Source organism: Aptenodytes patagonicus, chromosome 2, assembly GCF_965638725.1.
Source record: "Aptenodytes patagonicus chromosome 2, bAptPat1.pri.cur, whole genome shotgun sequence".
In the NCBI taxonomy this organism is placed as follows: domain Eukaryota; kingdom Metazoa; phylum Chordata; class Aves; order Sphenisciformes; family Spheniscidae; genus Aptenodytes; species Aptenodytes patagonicus.
Window position 1 is genome coordinate 127,695,007 of NC_134950.1, and position 21,542 is coordinate 127,716,548.

General features: G+C 37.0%; 1 protein-coding gene across 4 annotated transcripts in view; it reads left to right on the top strand.

Annotated features, from left to right (window-relative positions):
• The window catches only part of SLC4A7 (solute carrier family 4 member 7), a 98,381-nt gene that overhangs the window by 28,366 nt on the left and 48,473 nt on the right, over positions 1 to 21,542 (top strand). For all 4 annotated transcript variants that reach the window (XM_076331151.1, XM_076331148.1, XM_076331150.1 and 1 more), the window contains exon 2: positions 8,959 to 9,040. In XM_076331151.1, coding sequence (XP_076187266.1) covers positions 8,959 to 9,040 — 82 coding nt within the window. The remainder of the gene's footprint in view (positions 1 to 8,958; positions 9,041 to 21,542) is intronic.

Consider the following 21,542-nt stretch of genomic DNA (forward strand, 5'->3'; position numbering starts at 1 on the left):
AAGGGGTTACTACTTTAGAGTTCCCTGGAAACTAAAATCTATGGGATGGAATTTTCCTAAGCTGTAAAGCTTTAAAGACCTCTGAATTGTTTTATATAAATTTTATGAGATGGCCAGTAAATTTTCTGTTTCCTTTTGTGAGCATAAGCAAGTAAGAGTTTCATTTAGACATGTTAAACTGCATCTGATTGCAGTGGTCTTGTTTGTTAGGGTCTTTGTAGTACAGTGATTGATTTTTGATTTTCATTGTGGTGCTGCCTTCAGCTCTGAACACAGAACTCTACCAGGCACGCATATGCCTAGAAGACTAGACAAAAATCTGAGGTGACTAGTTACAACTTTGCATACTATAGTCACAGGACTGTTCAATTTTGAATGAAGCAGTGCAATGTATAAACTTTATACTTCACTCATTACAGTGTTATGCCTTAAAATTTAGAGAAACTTCAGTTTGGCTGTTGGGAAACTGATTTTTCTTAACTGTAATTTTAGAAATTGAAGTGAATGGAGCTATGAATTTTTGAATGAAACAGTGCTGTGAGGCAGTGATAAAATGCAACTTTGTAAAATGACTACTATAATGTTAGATATGCAACTTGATATCTTGTGTTGGATTGGTGACATTACTTGCTAACTTTATGCATGGTGGTAAATTTTCTGGCTTGCAGAACACTGGGGTTGAATTCAAACAGGCTTCTAATTTTAATCAAATATTTTCTTGCATTTTAGTCATTCCTTAATATTAATCAAGCCATCCCTTTTTCTTGTGTTTGTTCTAACCCAATTTTTTTTTTTGTGACAAATTGCTGCGGTGTGCTATAGTTGACAGCCAGTCACTACTGTGACCAGTCTCTTGTCAGTGTTTATGCTTCCTTTTCTTTCATACTTTTTCTCCCAATTTAATTTTGTGTTCTGATTAACACAAGCACTTTGTGTTTATTGTCCAAAGACTAGTGTCTGACTTGTCTGGGACATGGCTTGTCTTGCAGGTTGTGGCGCTCAGTGTGACGGTGGCCAGAGTAATACCTGCTAGAACCACTGGAATAAAATTATTTATAAACATTAAATGCTCAACTCTGCAGGAAGCAAAACATTAACATGTCTGGAACTGCTTTTTTCCAAAAGTGTGGTGTGTTTTTTGTTGTTGTGTTGTGGGGGTGTTGGGTTTTTTTTCTTTTTAAATTTTATTTTTATTAGCACACATACTTTTTTTTTTTTTCTTTACTGTCCTCCACATACAGTTTTGCAAAAGTAAAATGCAACTTCTGGAGAGTCTTATTGAAGTCTGTTGATGTCTGTTGGACATACTTGTCCAAACTGAAGGTTTGTATGGCTCCTGTGGTTTTTTGGTAAGTCTTCTAGAAGCAGATTGGTCAGGCATATTTAGTAGGGTAAGCTGAGCAGTTAATTAGAGGATTAGTAGGCTAGAAAAACTTCTCTAGGTATTCCTAACTGCTTTTGTTATAGCTATGGTCTTACTGAAATCTAAGGGTCAAACCTTCCTGTGAGTCTCTGAGTATTGCTTTGATTAGGAGGGATCTTCATTTACATGTGAGGATAGTTGTGTAAACTAGTAATTGTATAACCACAGATAAAATTCACAAGAAAAGGGGGGGATGGAGGGGCGACACCAAAACTCTTGAGCTGTACTGGAGTCTTTCCTATTAGTGCTTGAGCAATGCCCACTGCTATGATAGTAGGGGTGGGGGGGGAAATCTGGAAAGCAGCTGTTCCTGTGCAAATGAGACCATAGCGAATATGACCAAGGGGGAACCCATTGATACGGTGTGCTTCCTATTTTGAAACTGGCAAGTGTTCTGTTTGTGAATTATTATTAATTTTACTCTCATCCGTATATATGTAGAGGGCAAGGCCAGCTAAAAATTGTATGCTGACAAAATGAGGCAGGATCCATTTATATTTGGTGCATTTTTCCCTTGGTTGTTAGGTTGATGTGCTTGATTTAGAACTGATAGTGTTTCATCACTCTTGCAACTTCTGAAGATACAGTATTGCTGTGTAGACCAATACTGTGCCCAAATAACTTACTTTAAATATGCATTTTATGACTGCTTGTGCAATTCAGCTAAAGACTTTAATAGGCTGAATAATACTTTCACTTACTACTATTTAGAAAGAACTTTGATTTTTCATACCCTGGCTGTCCTTCAGGGAGGCAGCAACCGGAGATGCCTGCCCTCCTGCGCACCATAGGCTCATCTTACCTCTGGTTTAAAAGCAGAATCAATCTGACAGAGCAGTAAAACAATATATTTAGAACTTACCAAGTGCTGCTGTTAGTCGTTCCTGCAGGTGAACAATGTCAAAAAGCCCTTCCTAATTTAGGCACTCTTAACTAAGGCTACTCAGTGCTCTGTATGGGTCGCAGTGGGAGAGCTATAGGGTAGACCTAGTGCTGATGATTGCCAGAGGTAGAATGATTGTCATTGAACTCTGCATACAGATGGCATTAACAAATATACTAATTTTCTGGTTTCTTTTCTTATCACTTCCAGGGTTGCTGTCACTGGTAGACTTGTAGTCCTACAAAATTAGGAGATAACAGTGGTCTTGTCTGATTATTTTTATTTTTATTTTTTCCTGAAGTATTAGTGCTTATTAGCTTGCAGTTCTGGGAGATTGAATCGATAGAGAAGAGGCTGTATGTGCATTCTGTAAATTGGAGATGTGTTTTTATTTCCTGACTACATGGAGAATTATGTGTGCTTAGAACAGAAATGCAGACTTCTGAAACAAACCACTTAGGAAATGCTGCTGTGAAAATGAATTGTGAATTACCCTACTGGTTCTTAATTGTTCTGAACAATATATTTCAGTAGCTTTGTGACAAAACAATTGAGTGTGTGTATCTATCTATAAAAAAAAAGTCCGTTTTAAAATATTTTACGTATGTACATACACATGTCTGGAAAACCATTGCAAAATCAGGTTTTGTAGTTCCTCTTTAGTTATCTTTGAGATGTGTGGTCAAAATGAAGGTTTTAATTTCTTTTTCCAGCTAAACTTTTATTTTTCAAGCAGAGCAATGTTGGTAATTCTTCTTTACTTAATTTTCCTTTTTTGTTACTGGAGCCTTGATGGCTATCATATCTGTCTTCTGAATGCAGATCCAACAAAGCAAGAGGGCTGACGATACAACAAAAATAGTGCTTTGACTATGCTTCCTAGGTCTAGGTCAAGCCACCATTTTGAATTATGTTTGCACTGATTTGTAAGTTTATTGGGAAGTTGCTGTAGGCCTCTACTGTTGTATCCTCTTGGAGACAGTATGCTGGGTTTGATGGATGGTTTGATCCAGCCTAACTGCTCCTATGTACTGATGATGAAAGAATGAAGAGCAAAGTACGAAGAGCAAAATGCACTGTGCAAAAATTGTCATTTGACCTTAGTATGTAAAGCTACAGTAGCATGCTACATAGGTTTACCAGTTGGGTCTGTAAGCAGTGCGTGCTCATGTTTTGAGAGGAATGGTTTGTTGGTGCCACATTCCAGCCTAAGAGCTAAATCCTGTCTGCCAGATCTGGTGTCTCTACAAAGGCAGAGATGTATCCATGGATTCTTGTGGGAAGGAGGGGGGAAGTATTTGCCTTCTGTTCAAGCCAGAGAGGATGGGATATAATTACAGTCATAGAGCAATATGTATGTTCACTGTGATGGTGTAGGCAGTTGTAGTAGAATAATATCAAAATTAGAAGTCTTAAACTCTTGCCCATGGACAGATGTATAAGGGATACTAGATATGAACACACCTCCCCCCCCCCCCTTGTTTTTTTCCTGGTGTTTGTTTGTTTTTTAGCATTTGCATCTACTTGAATAAATGCTGCAGTGAAAGTTCTTTCTAGCATGAAAGTGGTAATGTAATTTTTTTGGGTGTGGGTGTGTGGTTTTTTCATTTGTTTGTTTCCTCTCCTGTGCCCCTACTTATTCCCATGAACACTAGTGCTATCTCTTCTGGTGCTATAAGTAGTTCCCCAACTCTGTTGGGGAAGAACTTTGTGCTGAGGGGATGTAAATGGAGCATATGAACATTCACTTAGCTAAGTAATGGTTTTAAATGTTAAGCTCAAATTATTCTCAACACAATTACTGTATTACTCTTACATTTCAAAGGTTTACAGTTAACTGTATCAACCATTTGTATGATCACTGTCTATCACCAGAATGAATTGATTGAACTACATTTCAAGTACCTTAAAAATGTGTTGCTAGCAAGTTGTATCTCTTGGAAGTGGTTATTCAGTAATGCACTTTGGCAGCGTGCCCATCTGAAGTCTGTTATGTGTATGTGACTGCATAAGGTTAGGCGAGTTGCATGGTGAGAAGAGCTTGTACAGACGACAGTGGAAAATTTCTTTTAGATTTAATATTCTGTGCGTCATATTTGTGCCAGTCCACTAGACGGTAACTAACACATGCTGCTGGAGGTTGACAACTTAGTTCTTGCAAACTTGAGTGCTTTCCTTAATGATTCATGCAATTTAGGATTGACTTTTTTAAATACTACTTTTAAAAGACATGAAGTGTTCATATTTTAGATCTAAAAAGTGTACCGTACTAAATGAAGACAAATGTTTGAGAAGGTAAATAAGTAAAGTGTAAATATTTTCTGGATGCTTGTTTGTCTGCAATGAAAGGGGAGTTACTCTTTTCTCCTGGACTGAGAAAAGGGATATGAAAATCAGGTGGCAAGAGGAATCCTACTGGGATTCTGCTAGAGCAGAGAGTATTTAAAAGTCTTGTCTGGTCTGCAACAGTTAAAAAGGGGTTTCATTTTCATGCTGGGGAAAGTTGGAAGGCTGAGAAGACGTGGTAGTGTATGTAGGCACCTCTGGCTGAATACGAAGGTTTTACTGCAAGGTTGTTTTTACAGTATGTTTGTAAGTATCCACAAATTTGGTGTTAGGAAAAAGTATACTTAGTATACTGCAATGTACTAGGATTTCTGGGATTTTTTTCCTTGAAGTACTCTGGGTTTGTTTTGTTCTTATAGATGACCATCTCCTTGTGAAAAAGCAAACCAAAGGTGAAGGCTTAATCTCTCCCTGGGGCACCTTGGTTGCTGCTTGTGTTGTTTTTTTTCCTTCTCACTTGTGCTGTCTCTTAACTGAAAACAGAAGTTACATTCCAGGTTAGTCTTAAGTTTTACTTTGGCTCAACTGTTTTTTGGGCATCTGTGGGATTATTGTACATAAGTTTCACATGAAATGGATGGTAAACTGCAGAGGAATGCTTGCTCTTAGATGAAGTCATTCTCTGTGCCTAAGAAAGGGAAGTTGATGGGTTTTAAACAATCCCACCTCTGTTTATGTATGTAAAAAGTTCAGAAAGTAAAAGCGATAACTAGAGTGGGAACGTGTTTTGATTCAGCAACTGAAACAGTTTTCTCTCACTTTTGTGCCTTAAACTGACATGGTAGATCTTCTATAATTACTGGAAACCTATGCCCTACAGACTTTATTTTTAGCAAGGAAAAGGTAGTTTGGGATTAGTTTTATAGCGTATTTGAATATTTTGGGTGTTTTACCTGACCTAAGGCAAAAGTATCTTATGGTGGGATTTGCTATTGGCATCACAAATGGTTATGTTAAAATGATGCTTTGTGTTTTTCTAAACAAAGGCTGTAAATGATAGGCTTTCTTCATGTATGATATTTGTGGTTGCTAATGGTTTATTCTTGGAAGAGTCTTTGCATATGTTGAGTACTTTGAGATAGTGATGGAACGGTTTGCAAGGGCACGCATGCCTTTCTGTAATCTAATCTCAAAAGACGTTGCTTTCACATGATGTGGTTTTGAAGGCTGCTTCTGTATGTATAAGGTTGGCATAGTACCTCTGTTACTAAAGCAAAGGGTGATAAATATTAATAACATGGTATAAGGCATATAGCAAATACAGCTTCAAAATGTTATTGGGATATAAAATCTTTTCTTGCATGTGTTTTTCACATGCATTTTCACATGCATTTTCCACAGCGTGTGTGTAATTTTCTACCAGTATGCAGTAGTCTGTATAATCTGGAGAAAAACTTTGTCTTCCTTTATTGCTCAAAAACTGTGTTTGGCAACCTTCCAAGTGTCCTAAAAGGACTATTAAGGGGTGTGTGTGTGGGGCGGGAGTTAGGTACAGGATATTTCAGCAGTTTGTGGCTGTAACCATGAAGCTAATTGTGGAAGAGGTTTTGACAGCAGTTTTCCTAATATTAGGGTTTTTTCTCTCTCATAAGACACTTAAGATAATTTAGAGGACTTGTAATACTTCATCTATTTCCGACTCTATTTTGAATTTTCTGGTAACATGCAGGATTTGTGTGTATATCTGTTTCTGTAAACTGGACTGTACTACAGTCCTATAATTTTTTCTTTCTGTGTCACGGAGATAAATTGGAAAGTAGGTATGCTTGACTCCTCCATAGTGTTATGGCATTACCAATGCAGCTAAATGTTTTGCTGTACTTATTTGGTGCATCAAAAGATTATTAACTTTAAGCTTTTTAATGCTGCTGCTGCTTAGAGATCTCTTTTTGCTATTGGGTTTATGTATGTTAAAAATTTTTTTCCACAAGCTGTGTTGGAAAATACATCTTCAGTAAAGATAAGAGCCAAGACTCACTTTGCGACTGTGTTTTTCCCTACCTTTGGAATGGTTATCAAAGAGATAGGAGACTAATTTACATTATGAAGGCACCTTCTGGAGGGCTTTTTAATTTCGTTTTGGTGTGTAGGAGACAGGAATGTACTGCTTCCCCCCAACCCTCCCTTATTACCATGACACTTTCTAAATTTCTGCCACTTATTTATTAATAGATCCTTGTAACATTTTCATAGATTTGCCCATCAGACACAACTTTTTGTTTAATCACCTGAATTTTTTTAACTGTAGCTGTCTGGAGTGTGCAGGAGTTTTGCTTGCATGTTAGAAAAATCAAAACTACTTTTTCAGTGCAGCAGTAGTGACAAAGTTATGTTACTGTGTAACGCCTTTCTTCAAAACCCCAGTCTTAGGGACACAGCTCAGAATTCACCTTGGCTTAGTTTTCAGAGGTTTATTTTGCCATGTGCCACTCTTCTGCTTGTTTTTTGTAATCTTGCTTATTTGCACAGTGCCAGCTGTTTTTATTTTTTTTTTTTACGCGGTCTAACTGCTTTTAACTTTTTTTTTTTTTTTTTAAAACCTCATCTGAATTTTTTTTTCCTATATGTGCCATTGTCATCTTCATATTCTTTAATCTACTTTCCTCAATAGTCAAACGCAGATTTGGAATTTTTTGTGTGTGTGTGTGCACACGATACGCTATAATAAATACCTATTTTAGAAAGACTAAGGAGTTATATGTTCAAAAAAATTTTTTTTCCTTTTTGGTGGGGGTTGCTACAGTATGTTTTAACTTACAGCTGTTACACCAGTATGTTGTTTTTCATCCTTGTCACTTCCCTGTGAGATGACAAACCTGTTCTGTATTTAAAGCATCGGACTATTGAGTAATTCTAAGATCAGAATTTAGGTGAATATCAACACTTTTAGCGTTCCCAGCCCCTGTAAGGTTCCTGATTTAGGCTTCCATTTTTTCCACATGAAACCATTATCACAGATCCCACGTTGATCGATATAAAGGCACCAGTGGGCAGCTGCCAGGAGCAGCGATCAAACAGATTTATTTGTGGTAGATCTAGCTGTCATATGGCCACAAGAAAAGTCAGTTTGGTGAACTGATCCAATGGAAAACTGAGTTGTTTAAAAAAAACCCCAAAATTAAAAAAAACAAAAACAAAAACCAAAACAAACAAACCGTTGCTTCAGCTCTTTGTATCTGACTTCATGATTGATAGATCTGACTTAAGGAAAAAAGTGTGTGCCCAAGGGAGCAGAAAGAGCAGGGACGGTATTCTTTAGCAGTTAGCCTGCCGTTATACATAGTTAGATGTAAAGCATTACCCTTAGTGTAGGCAGCAGTTCTTTTGGAGAACCAGTTCTGCCGGGAGGCTGTAATTTGTGAGCTGTTAAAAAAAAATTCAAACGTTTGGAGAAATTAAACTTAATGTTGTTTTGATGTCAAGTCTGAGATGAGATTGTGGGATTTCTACTGCTCAGTTATTTTAAAGTTTATTTTTGTCAAGACTGAGCAAAAGGCAGTGATTAAAGTTCTGCTTTAGTGATCTGCTAAATGTGATTAGGGGACATGTTCACAGATAAGACTCGTTCTTGAGCCTGGATCTATTTCAAATACTGTGCTTTTGCGTTATGAGTGGTATGGTTTCAGTAATAATGGAATCTGAACAGATTGTCTTGCAACTGCTGTTTTCTAACATTGTGCATAAAAACTGTGAATTAGATAGGCGTGTGGTTAACAAGCTGTCTGTTGAAACCTCAGTGAAACAGTTATTTTAATCTTTCCAAAACTGTTGGTCTAGGAGAGATCCCCAAGTTGTGTAACTTAACTTTTTTGCCACCCCTTTATATAACCTTTCGTTCACAAAAGCTTCTTACTCGTGCTGGAAAAACTCACACAGGAATTGTCCCCTAAGCAAATGGGCTCAAGATCTCTGAACGTTAATTATGTAAATTTTTATAAATTTGCCAGTTATTTTATTGAAGTAGATTCATTGCTGTTGAATGTAAAACTAAAAGAATATCGTTCTCCTGAAATGTACGTCCTGATCCTTGATATGATGAAATCAAGAGCATTGCAAAAGGAAATTGCATGGTATTTAGCATATCAGTTGATTTACTCTGTTTTTCCTTCAATACAGGGTAATGTTTTCTTGAAGAATTGGATGGTAGATTTTCAGTGCCATTTTCTTTCTCAGTTTCTAAGAGGTGAAAATATGTTGTTTTAGAAAACTTGGACAAACATCTTCAGAACTGCAAAATATATTTAGGAATTTAGAAAAAAATTAGTTCTACTTAGTTTTAACTTAAACTTGTATCTTGTTTCTTCAGGGTCACGATGAAGAAGCCGTGGTGGATATGGGCAAAACCAGCTCTACTATCAATACAAACTTTGAGAAGGAAGAACTAGAGAGTAAGTTTGTGGTGGTTTTCTGTTTACTTAACATGGATTTTTTTGCCTCGGGATAAAAGATCTGTTTTCCTTCAAATGCAAGCAGTATCACTAAAAGGAATCATAATTTTATGGCCATCATGAAATTCTAGAAATAAAACCAGTGAATGGCAGATGACGTGCTGTTTTTTGTTTCTGTGCATGCTAATAAATACTCACCATTATTCAAATCTGTCACAGAAAAAAAATATAAAAAAAAAATTTATGAAGCTTTCCAACGAAAGCTTGCTTCTGAGATTGTAGGTTTGAAAAAATTATTGCTGTCAGTAAGTAGTTTCCCAGCATGAATCATGTCAAGTTCTGCAGAATTAAAACTCGGGGAACAGGGGCCATGAGGGAGACGTTTGTTTTGTTTTCTGAAAGTTAAGTGTGCTTGTGATTGTGGTCATGCGCTTCAAATCCTCAGAGTCTGAACAGATAACAGTGTTTCTAGTTCTATGATAAACTGTACATTCTGCAATCTGCTGTCAGTTAAAGCATTGTGGAATCCTGTTAGTCTTCATTATTTGACTCGGGATCCTGCATTTAGCAACAAAAATGTCATTGAGTTAGTTTAATGTAGCAAAATGCAAAATTAGACTTCATCTAAGATAGAATTTGTTACTGACTTGAAAAGGAAGTAGATTGGGATGAAGATTCATGGATGCTATTTAGTGAAGCCAGAGGAAAAAGCTAGGGAGATCCAGTCTTAAAATCTTATTTATTCACTTTTCACACAGAATACTCTGAAGCTTAATTAACGTTTGCAAAATGCTAGACTATCAGTAGATCCACTAAGTAGTATTTCCTGACAGTACTGGCTTTTACAGCTTCAGAACACTGGAGAGCCATTATAGCAGCAGTTTCTAGCTGAGAAAAGTTGATTTAGGTTGCTGTCACACTTTCTTATACTGTGGTCTAACGAGAGACAGTTTAAAGTGGTTAAAGTTGTTTGTTGCTGTTGCAGTGATACTCCTGCTCTGTTCCCTTCAGTCTATTACTGCTCTCCATCTTGTACTGACACTTTTGTTTGTCTGACCGTACCATAAGCCTGGTTAAGTATGTTAAGCCAGTAGAAAATGTAACAGTCCTGACAAAGGAGAATAATAAGAAAGATCTCGGCAGTTGAGCACCCCAAACCAATTTGCCACACAGCTGGATGTGTGCCAGCACTGAGCAGAGGAAGTGTGAATATGAGGCTGAGAGGTGCAGCAGTGGAGGCTGCAACAGTGCCAAATTAGGTAGGGTTGAGCTGTGGTGAAACCATTGCCGTGTCTGTTTCTGCAGTTAAATCTTTAGTGCGGATTTAAGCTGTCTCCTCCTTCATTTTCTTCTCTTGCTTTTCTCTGGGAGATGCCCAGAAAAAGCACGTGTGTGTTTTGCAGGGAGGCAGGGGTTAAGGGGAAGCAGGCATTCAGCTGGAGTGGTTTGCCGTGCAGCAGCATGAACAGCAGTAATTCCTCAACCACGAAGAATGACATGGGAACGTGCAGCCAGATCACTTCCCCAGTCTCTTTTGTAGCACGTTGGCAGAGTGCTTCAGCTAGTACAACACTGTAGTTACACAAGATGCTGGGTGGGAAGGCAGGGGTTCAGGCTGCTTGAGGCAATTTAAGCACTTGTATTGCTGACTGTGGAAAATACCCCTGTTTTACCCACGGCCAAAGAATAAATAACCAAGACTTCTGTTTCATGAGCAATTGAGTCAACATAACAGCTGTTATAAAGGAGGAGATGAGGAGATGCCACTGTCCTCACCTTGCTCTTAGCCATCCAGCTTTATCTTTCCTTTGGCTACCTCTCACTTTCTTTGGAGTGACCCAGCGTAAGCGTCTCAACGTGAGAGAGGGCTGGCTATACAGAGGTTAAACATATAACTAATAAGAAGTATCTGACAAGAAAAATGTATTCCAGTAGGATTATCACATATCTGAAGCTTCATATAGGCACACATTTTCACACATAAGTAGGAATTATTTGTGGAGATTACATGTATTTTGTAGTGTCTTATATATTTGTAAGAAAATTGGTCCTTTTTTTTTTTTTTTTTTAGTGGTAGAATGGGAAAAGGGAGGGACAGCATGTTTTTTGACTTTTATCAGTGGAAACTGTTCCAAAGTAAGAACAAGAAGTTTTTCCTTTCCTGTACGAAAGAGAAAGGTATGTAAGTACAGTTGTTTATGACTCATATAGTTATCTTCTCTGAGATTCACCAAAAGAGATTCTTTAGATTCAGGGTGTTTTAGAGGATAAATTTATGTCAACTTACAGCTCTGATTTTTTAATGAGATCATTATTTATAAGCTATTATGATTAAAGTAGGTACGTGGGATTTTGGGGTTTTGTTTTTAATTCTGGTATTAAAACCCTACAAGGGGAGAAATAGAATTGTTGGCTGCAAGCACTAAGCAATGTCCAGATAGTATTATTTTTCATTACTGACTTGTGAATGTTTTCTCGTAGGCTTAGGAAGACCTGTAGTCAAGCATTAGGTATTTTAAGTGTTTTAAGACCTGAAACTATTTCAGTCCAGTCTTCCAACCTGTTTTTCTGGTGACTTGAAAAGGAGTTCTAGGAACTTGGAACCTTTCCAGAAGTGTGTGTTGATTCATTTTCAAGGAGAGGCAGCAAGCAGTTAATTCAGTTCAGCTATGATATGAAGCATCAAACCTTTAAGAGCCAATATGCGCAGGTGATATTTAACTGCTTTAAAGCCTGTGCAAACTAATGTTGATTAGGTTTGATGCTGTAGAAGGCATAATTTTGCTAATACTAAAGCAAAGGTTTCTTGGTGTTGTCGGTATTGGATACTTCTATTTTTCTGGAAATTTTGTGATGAAATATTAATGGAAAGAGGGCCAGATGCTAAACGGGAAAATAGATCTTGGAGTTAGGGCTTCCCAAGCTCTGCATTCTATTTATGGTGGCTGGGAAAGTGTGGTACATATCCGGAGTGACAGTGTTTAGGTTAGAAAGGTTAGGCACAGGCTACTTGTGTCGTAACTCTTCCTTGTGAAAGAGAAATGGGTAGAGATGGTAAACTGCAATTGTGGGCAGACTGTGTGTGTACTAAATAAAGGTACTGCTCTTTACTGAAGCTGTAAGGCCTTACTTTGAAATAACAAATGTCAGTTTACAGAAGAGCTAGAAGGGGGAATAACATCTTAAAATAACATTTTTAAGAGCACCTAATGTTCTTAACTTGATGCCAGACTCTTTGAGCTGCAGTGAATGAAAGTAATAACAAATTAAGGCAGGAGTTGGAAGTAAGGCAAGAATAGTAAAGGCAGAGGTATTTCATGCCATCTTGTAAAAGGCATTTTCTGCTAAGGACCATGTTTAAGGAGAGCTTTCTTTAACCTGAGTTAATATGTTTGGCTTGATATTACCAGGACCTGTCTTTTTAAATGCGTAGTTAGTTTTCCACCTTGATTTGAGGATACATTTACTAGATACAGTTTAAGGGAAAAGGGATATATTCTGTTATTCTTAGCAGACCAGTTACAGGCATAGCAAAGATAAGGAGTTTACACATAATAGAAGTCTTGTTCCAGAAACAATCTGAGGTCAAGAGTGTGTGTCTCGGTAGACTTGTTTTCTGGGGCATAAATCCAAGAAGCGGCTTTCAAGAGTTAAGATGATTTAATAGCTACTCTACTCTCACACTACCCTGTGGCAGGTGTAAGTAGTGTTTACATTTCAAGTGACCCTATTATCTCTGATACCTTGATGGTTTAGAGCCTTATTTTTCCTTTAAGAAAACAGCTGTGCTTTTTAGTTAATCTTAGTTGATAAGGACAGGTAATTAAATAATCCTGCTTTTTTCCTCTCTAGAAGAGAATATTGTATATCTAAGTGGCAAACTTGCTCTACAAGTCTTTTGCAGTTTAATGTATTGTGAGTAGTTAGAAATTGTTTTAGTATTATGAAAGGGTTTTGGGGAACTAAGAGAACTTACATGGCAACCTGTAGTAGAACGTACCACTAAGATGTTATTTCAGGTGGCAGGTTTACTATTACTCTACCTTTTAGATGCGTCTAAATTGCAACTGTTCAAAACCCCATGAGTAGTTCCTGTAAAATTTTTCAAGGAAAACAAGTTGTACAGGAGCAGGTAAACACAAGTAGTACAGCAGGACATTGTAGCTGCTGGCATAGTATTTATGTTTTTATGTTCTGTAATAGGCTGTACTAATTTAGACAGGCAGTACAGAACAGGTTTCTTATGGTTCTCGAACTACAGAATGAGTGCTTGAACCTTTAAGAGACCCCTTAATGGTCTAGAAAAGAACTGTTTAACAGAAAAAAGAATTTTGAAATGCTATTTCTCATGAAGTTGTATCTTTTTATGTGGTCAAACAGTAGAAAAATGTGTAACTGCTTCTGAAAACAAAAATAATTTAGGATGGTCATTAAGGATTCTTGCAGACTACCTTTCATCCATCCCCTCTAGAGGTACCCCTGCATTGGAAAGATCTTGCCTGCTCCTTAGTTTGGGTTGAACTGAGAGCAAGCAAAAACCATGTCTATTCAGATATACCTGACTAGCTGTACTGTACATGAGACATGCTTTGAGTCATAGGCAACACCAACAAAATGTTCACTTGCACCAGTTGTGCTAGTAGCTGGTGCAGGATAAATTCTTTTGTCCTTATCGTTCAGAAATAAATGTTAGCTGTGCTCAGCGCTTCTCTGTAAGTCACAAAAATTGAGAACGTTTTCCTAATATGATCTTTAATGCAATCTTGCTTAAGTGAATTTTGGAATTGGGCTGCATTGCTACACCTCTGTCACATGTGCATTGAAAATTTAGTTTTTGCTATGGGAATCCTGCAGTATACAGTCCACAGGCAAGTTCCTCCGGACTTCTTGTCCTGTTCATTTATTCAATATTCAGACTTCTGTGTAGAGAGAATAATTATCCTCAACTTACTTTATTTTATTATTTGTGGTGTTCATCACAAAGGTAAATCCTTAACAAATGCTAAACTGTTTTCAAGACTGCCTTTTGAGAAGGAAAGTTGGCAACCTGATTGTGTAGACATAGAACTCAATAGGGTACCCAAAGTGACTAGACACAATTTTCAGTGTTGATGTGTCGTCGGTTTTGGAGGCAGGGGGTTATTTCTAATTTCTGGGACAATCTTTTTGGAAGTTGCTTCTGATTCTGCCAAACACAGTACTCACAAATTACTGTAAATTCTGAAATTTTCATTTGCATGTTAAATTACTTGCAAATTACTGGAAAGACATACTGTAAGCTCCTGGCAAGTGAAGCTTAACAGAAGTTGCTTGAGACAAGAGACTTTTTTCACATTATGAGACTTCTTGATAGTAGCCTAACAAGAGCTGAGTATAAAAAGAAGCATAGACTAGCGCACCCTAAAATTCATATTCTTTAGCTAGATAACAATTGTATAAACTTAAAAAAAATTTTTTTAGCAGGTTTGTTACCACCGTTGTCCTCAACCTTGAGGGAAATTACTCATTATTCTACAAACACATCTTCTTGAATGAGTGTCCTTGAGACACTTGTTAATTTCTTATTTGTGGAATGGTCTCAACAGCTAAGGAACCCTTGTGCATACCCCAGTTGATGAATGGCTGTTGGCAGGAAGTTTTATCTTGCTAAAGAAGACGTTATCCAACTTTACAAGCTTTCTGACTGAGTTGGGACTGAGTAGTAGTATTCATACTGAAACTAAGTCAATATTTTTGTGCATATATATAATATATATAACATATATATAGTAAGTCATTCATTAGAATAACAATAGTATTGCTATTTTGATTTTATTTTTGTTTAAAAGACATATAGTGTATATATGATGCATAAATGTGTATGGTATTCTGCTTTAAAGTAAGGAAAACATTCTCAGAGAAGACAGCTTTTGTAATGTCAGATCTATTTAATATTGCAATCTAGGTGTTGCTTTATGGGAAGTGTAGACTTCAATAATTTCAGTGACTTCTGCATGGGAACTGGAATATATGTGTAGGGAATCATAAAATGTATTTTAGCTATGCTTCCCTTCTTATGTAGCCAATTTAAAGTAGAAGATCTTTATATAAATAGTGAACCTTAAGTGAAAATAATCTTTGAAGGAGGTGATGCAGCAAAGTATAAGTTTTCCAATATGCAGCTACTTTTTCTATAGAGGTAGAAGGCAGTACTGAATATGCATACCTTTGAATTGTTACAATTTCTAACAAGTAAGGCTAGATTATCTAATATTCACCCTCCACAACAGACAAAACTGTTCAATCACATTGTCTATCCTCTAGTAATCGTTTTTCAAAGTGAATCAGCGTTTAAACTTTAATGAGTTCATGAGAACATCTGCAGCAGACAATAACTTTGCTTATACTTAAATGTTTAAAATCCATTTTGGGAAATGTCCATGCTAATTTTAGCATTTCTTCTTAAAACACAGTTGTTTTTAAAATGGATGCCATTCAAAACAAATGCCTTTTATGTAAAGATGTAAAATAAATATTTAATGTAAAATAGACTAAGATGGAAGCAATACTTTTTAAAAGTTTGTGACATAAACTGTGTCCTAACTTTTATTTTCAAACTTGTTTTATCTGAGAGAACACGATGTAATATTTCTGTTCTGACTGCGTCAGAAATTTTGTAAAAAGGTAACTGCCTGCAGTTTTGTAATCTGAAACATAAGGAAAATCGTTATTCAAGTAGTAGGGCCATAAAACTGAAGTTTTACCAAACAGCACCAATTGAAGCTTAAAACTTTCAGTGAACTTGATGGCCCCAGATTGCTCAAATGTAAAATTTTTGAGATGAGGCAGAAGAAATAGAAGACCGTACTTGATTCTGCAGCCTACTGTTTCTTGATGGCTTTTAATAACATTTATCTTACTATTTTTAATCCCTTTAAAATCAGTTGTTCCAAAAATTGGCTAAACCTGTGACTTGACGGATGTCAAAAGTCTTTCTGAATGGATCACTTCTCCATTTGCAATTCACTGAAAGCTAATGTTTCACAGCAGTTAAAGCTTTTAAAGTGTGAGGGTTTTTTTTTTGTTTGTTTCTCAACACTTCTTATTTTATAAAGAAAGTATGAGAGTTTGAATTTTTCTCAAAAAGGGTAACCCTTATGTGAGGCAAGATTCCCTCTACAATATTTTTCATATCTTAAAATATCAGGAAATAGATGCATTTGGGGGCAAGCTAATCCATTGAAAGGTGCGTGCAGCAGTTTTAAGAGGGGTGTGTGATCAAATTTGTAATGAGAATGTGTTTGTGACCCATTGATGAAGTGGGAAAATCTTCTTTGCAAATGTTTCTTTTGAAATACTTTACAAGCACAGTGTTAACGAATGTGGAAGCCTTGTGTCCTTACAGGGTATGGCATCTGCGAAGGGCTGAGAAGGTTGGTTTCTTTATTAGTGGGTAAAGGGCCAGTCTTCGATCTTAATGGGACTTTTGCTTGAATTGCGTGTTTCTAGGTTTTCTCCCCTCCAACAGAAACATCTCTTTCAAATTATCTCAGCTATGTATCCTTTTTCCTGAGCTCTGCTGCAGAGGCAGGCTGGACCGAGAACCTTTAGCTCAGATAAAGCATGGGGCCCAACTACGGTCTGACTTGGATGTGCAATGCAAGGGCAGCTAGGCCCCCCTCCCACAGGTACCAGGTGCTGGCTCCTTTCCCGGGCGAGGGAGATCAGTGGTGGCAGTGGGCCACAAAGACCTGGGGTGGACGTAGCGTGCCAGAATCCCTGTGTAGCTTTGTCAGCTGGCACTAAGCTTTTCCTGTTACTGTTACTGCCTGCATGTCTAATGTAATTACTGATAATGCCTTCTTGCATATTGTTGATTGTGTCAAATAGACATTTTCAGTGCGTTTTTCTTTTACGACTGCCACTACCACCTCATACTTGGTTTTAAGTCAGAAAAAAATCACTTCTGTGTGTAATGAGAAATCTGGCATTAACGGCTTTTGCCAGTCAGTGTGATACGATGCTGTCTTTCATTGTGTAGTGAGAAAACACTCTTGCTGAGCTGCTTTACCGTATGCTATGCATACTAGATTTTTGGATTATGCTCTCAATTTTATCTATCCGAGTATTTTAGTATAAAGAGCGTACTCTCAGATATACTTAATTACCAGGAGCAACAGGAGATCTCAGAATAGAGCCCAGGAGGTTTAACGGATTCTAAAATACGCTGCACTGTGGAGAACCTTTGGGCTCCAGCTATGGCATATAACTGTCCCATGAAAGAATTTTCCTTACTCCTTTATATGGATTTGGTTAGAAAATTTTATTTCAAATGTTTTATTCTGAAAGCAAGAGATAATTTTTGTCAAATAATTCTTTTAACAAAGCAGAAAAAAAAATCCTTGGTAATAATAGGGCTTTTTTATAGTCGATTCACGCATGGACAACCAAGATTATATTAAAATATTTTATATTCACTTTTACTACTTAATTCCTTAGAAAACAATCTGACTATTTCTTGGGAACATTTTGTGTGAGAGAAGTTTATAAAATAAGCTAAAATACTACTGTTTATTTTGAAATATTTAGTTTGTGTCTCACTAAGAACTTCACTATCAATATTAAATTGTACATTTAATTGCATACTGCAGAAATGTGGCATTACTTTTCGTTAGAAAATTAGAGAATTAGCATAGTAGCAGTATTTTCAGTGAATTACTGACTTGAGTGAATTTTCAGAATTTTAATTATAAATAATTTAACTTTAAACAAAAGGACGGTGGTGGTGTAAAGGAGGGATTCTACTTGTTCCTTAGGTTTCACCAGAGCAGAGAATATTTGGAGGAGACCTTTGGGCTATGAAGTTGTTTTGGGCACTCTTTACTTCTTCCATACACCTAAGATTATTTTTCCCATCTGTGTCCTTCTACCTTCAGAACAGACCTGTAACAGAAAAGGTAGAAGTTGTGCTAATAAATTGCATTGAGCTTATTTTTGTATGTACAAGTACTTTCTGTTACGTAAGGGGAATTAATATCAAGGCATAAGATGATGATAGATTTCAAATGCTTCCTACTAGGGTAATGTGTTTGGGGATGTGAGTTAGAAGACACTAACAGCGCATAGCGCTTCTTCCCCGCCCCCCCGCTTTTCTTCCCGTTTTATGATCTTAAGGAACAGATTAGGATCTCAGATCCTCCAGTTTTTCCATACTGGAAAATTCCATGCTGGGACAAGATAGATTATGACATTATTTGATTAAATAAAGGCTTCCGTGTAAAATAAATGATCTATCTTTCAGATTTTTATCTGAAGATTTTTGGAAAAACAGTAATTCTTGTCATGAAGTTTTTGTCTTCAGCAGACTGTTGGGAGCTTATGAAGAGGATGGAGTCTGACTCTTGTTGGAGGTGCATAGTGAAAGGGTGAGGGGGAGCACACAAGATGCAGTATTGGAAGTGCTGATTGGATATTAGAGATTTTTTTTCATGCATTGGAATAGGTTGCCTGGAGAGGCTGTTGAGTATCTGTCCTTACAGATTCTCAAAGCTTGGCTGGCTGTCATCCCAACCAACCTGGTCAAAAAGATGGCTTCAGCTTTGAAGTTGGCTGTACTTTGAGCAAGATTGGACCAGATAGCCCACCTCCAGGTGTCCCGTACAACCGTAATTAATATATGATCTCTGCAGTTCAAACTTCTAAGTAACAGGATTTGAGAATTCACATAGATGTTAACTTGATTTTCTTTGTTTTCCCTTGTTAACATGGGGAAGAAAGTCCTTCTTTGTATGAAGCTTAAAAGGCATCTAGCTAACAAAATGATGGTTAGAAAAAAGAAAGTTCTGTGTGGAATTGCACTTAAAAGGTCGCCACATAGAGCATTTTTGGATATATGTTTTTGATCTCTCTTGGACTTAGAAGTCTTCTGTTACCATTTTCTTAGGGCTTTGGGAAGAAATTGGGGAACTTAAACAGCATTTTCGAATAGAAAATTTTATAGGACTCGATACAAACTGACTTTTGGAGTAAGACTAACCATGTGGTGGAGACATGTAGCAAGCTCCTAACATTTAAATTTGTCTCATACTGATAAGGACCTTAAGTAGTAAATACTCTTGGTGGATTTGAATAGTAAGCTTGGATAAAGTCATGTTAGATTAAAGTGAACAACTATCTCTTGAGCTTTGTATTACTAAACTTAGAATCAGGCAGTCTACTAATTCTATTGATTATTAGTTTAAAGTAATTCTATAACAAGCTTTGCTGGAGAGTAGTACTGTGGTGCAGATGTTTGTGTGAATAAAGCTTTGAAGGTCACATAATTGTACCTTTCAAGCTTTTAAAAACAATATTCAAGTAAAAGTTTGTGTTCCTTTTAGAAATAACACTGATGCTAGTAATATGAATTCCAACCTTTTTAGAGTTAATTTTTTCTCCATTGCTATTATATTACTTGCCTTTCTGGCTTTTTTTTTTTTTTTTTTTTTGCCAGGGTGAAGGGAACTGTAAGTTGTTTTGCCCTGTTCATTGGGAATGAAGGACAAAAATCCCCGTGTTCTTGTTTTGGTTTTGTTTTTCCTTGTAAATTGTGTTTGTAAGTAAATCTTTATCTGTCCATCTGCAAACATTAATTATTCCTATCTGAATAATGAAATTTAAGGGAACACAGACCTACTCAATACAGCTGGCTTTATTTTTAGAGGGCTTCTCAGTGCTTTGCTTTGTGGAGTTAGAATTAAGGTTAAGCTTATCCAACTTCTATTATGCAGTTTTGTCCTCCCTTTTGGAGTTGAATATACCTGAAATATGTGTTTGGGTAATCATGGTAGTATACTCAACAGCAGTAGTTTTGGATTTCCTAGGTAGTAGTGGAGATGTCTTTGTTTATGAATGTCTGTGATACCAAAAAAAAGGTCCCTTTCTTAAGGAAGAGCCTGGTGCCACTCATAAGCTGCTGTTTGCAATAGCCAAACTTTTCTTGGTTAGTCTACTGTATTGCCACCGCCGTGCTTGCTCTGAAAAACAAAACAAAAAAATTCAGAGGCTCTCTTTCAACATTAAGTTTTTTCTTGAAGTTATTCTGGTAGAATTACATTAGATTGTGATGCGTTTTACTTAATAATTGCTGAAAATGATCTTGCTTGTCAGTATTTCGCATTAGTCCCAAAATAAAGTTGCAGGTGTAGCAGTCTGATGATCACTTTGCATATACAGAAGTGATTTGGGGAAGGTAGCCTTGTTTTTTACATTTGCCTGCAAGACAGTGTCTACATGAGGAAATAGTCATTCACACAGTAGTCGCTTCTGGGCAGCATGGGCCGAAGGGTAGGATAACCTGTTGCTAGCCTGTTCCCCTGTCCTTGTGATACCCTGACCTGTTGGGGTAGTGAGAAGGCACTGTCTTTAAAGTTTCCTTCTGGAGTAGAAAGTAATACCGAGTGTTGTAGGTTGTGGGCTGGCTGCCCGGGTTGAGGACTAAGTTGGCAGTACCTACTCGGTGTGCCTTGAAGCGGCTATGAGGCATGTGGACATAGTGATAGCTGAGAGGGCAGTGCATTTTGGGCAGGAAAGCAATTTGCTATGGTCGCAAGTTGTTTAAAAGCACCTTCGGTTTGTTGCTTATTTCAGCTCGGTTTTCCCTGGCTTTTACCTGTCCCTTTGCAACGTGTCTGCTCTCCTCCAAACTTTTCTGTTGAAAAAAAATTTCAGTCACACTGCAGTTTTGTAATAGGAGAGAGATTTCTCTTTTCCTTGTTCCATCTCTCCTCCATGCAGCAATGTGGTCTTTGACTATGGAAATGATCACACTATTACAAATGCTAATTTTTGCAATAGCAGGGTGAATTGTTTAAGATGGAGGCTCTTGAAAAAATTGTATGGGATTTTTGTTTGTTCTTTAGTACAGAAAAAAATGTGGGATTTTTGTCTTAATTTATGGGAACAGCAAGAGACCAAGATGTGGAAGTCCTCCTAATTTTTCAGGAAGTAAAATCTTGAACAATTTCAGATTCCTGAAATTTTCTAGAAAGTAATCACCTGCAAGTTTTTTTTGTGCAATGATCAGAACATATGCTTAAAACAGTCTTACTAAGTATGTTAGAACAAGCTGATAATATAAAATGCTCTATTACTAGAAATATGTTTGAGTTTCTCTTAGGAAAAAATAGTTCCTGCAAAAAGTTAAACACTTTGGCAATGAATAAAACTGTTTAACTATGTAGATAAAACTATAGTTTAATACTTGCTAACTGAATATATAAAATAAAACAAAAATCCTAACAGGGATGATAATGGCGTTTGCAGTGAGTGGGGTGTGGTGAGTAGTGCAGCTATTTTTGAACCTAGTAATTTCACTTTCCCTATACACAAGATTATTGTATCACGATGGTATCAATAACGTGACCATTGTTAATGGTGCCACCTGGTCATATTATACATTGAGTGCGTTGATTTACGTTTAGGTGTTACATTTGCATTAATTTCTCCGGGAATTGCATTGTGCGTAGTAGTTGTGGAGGGTGAA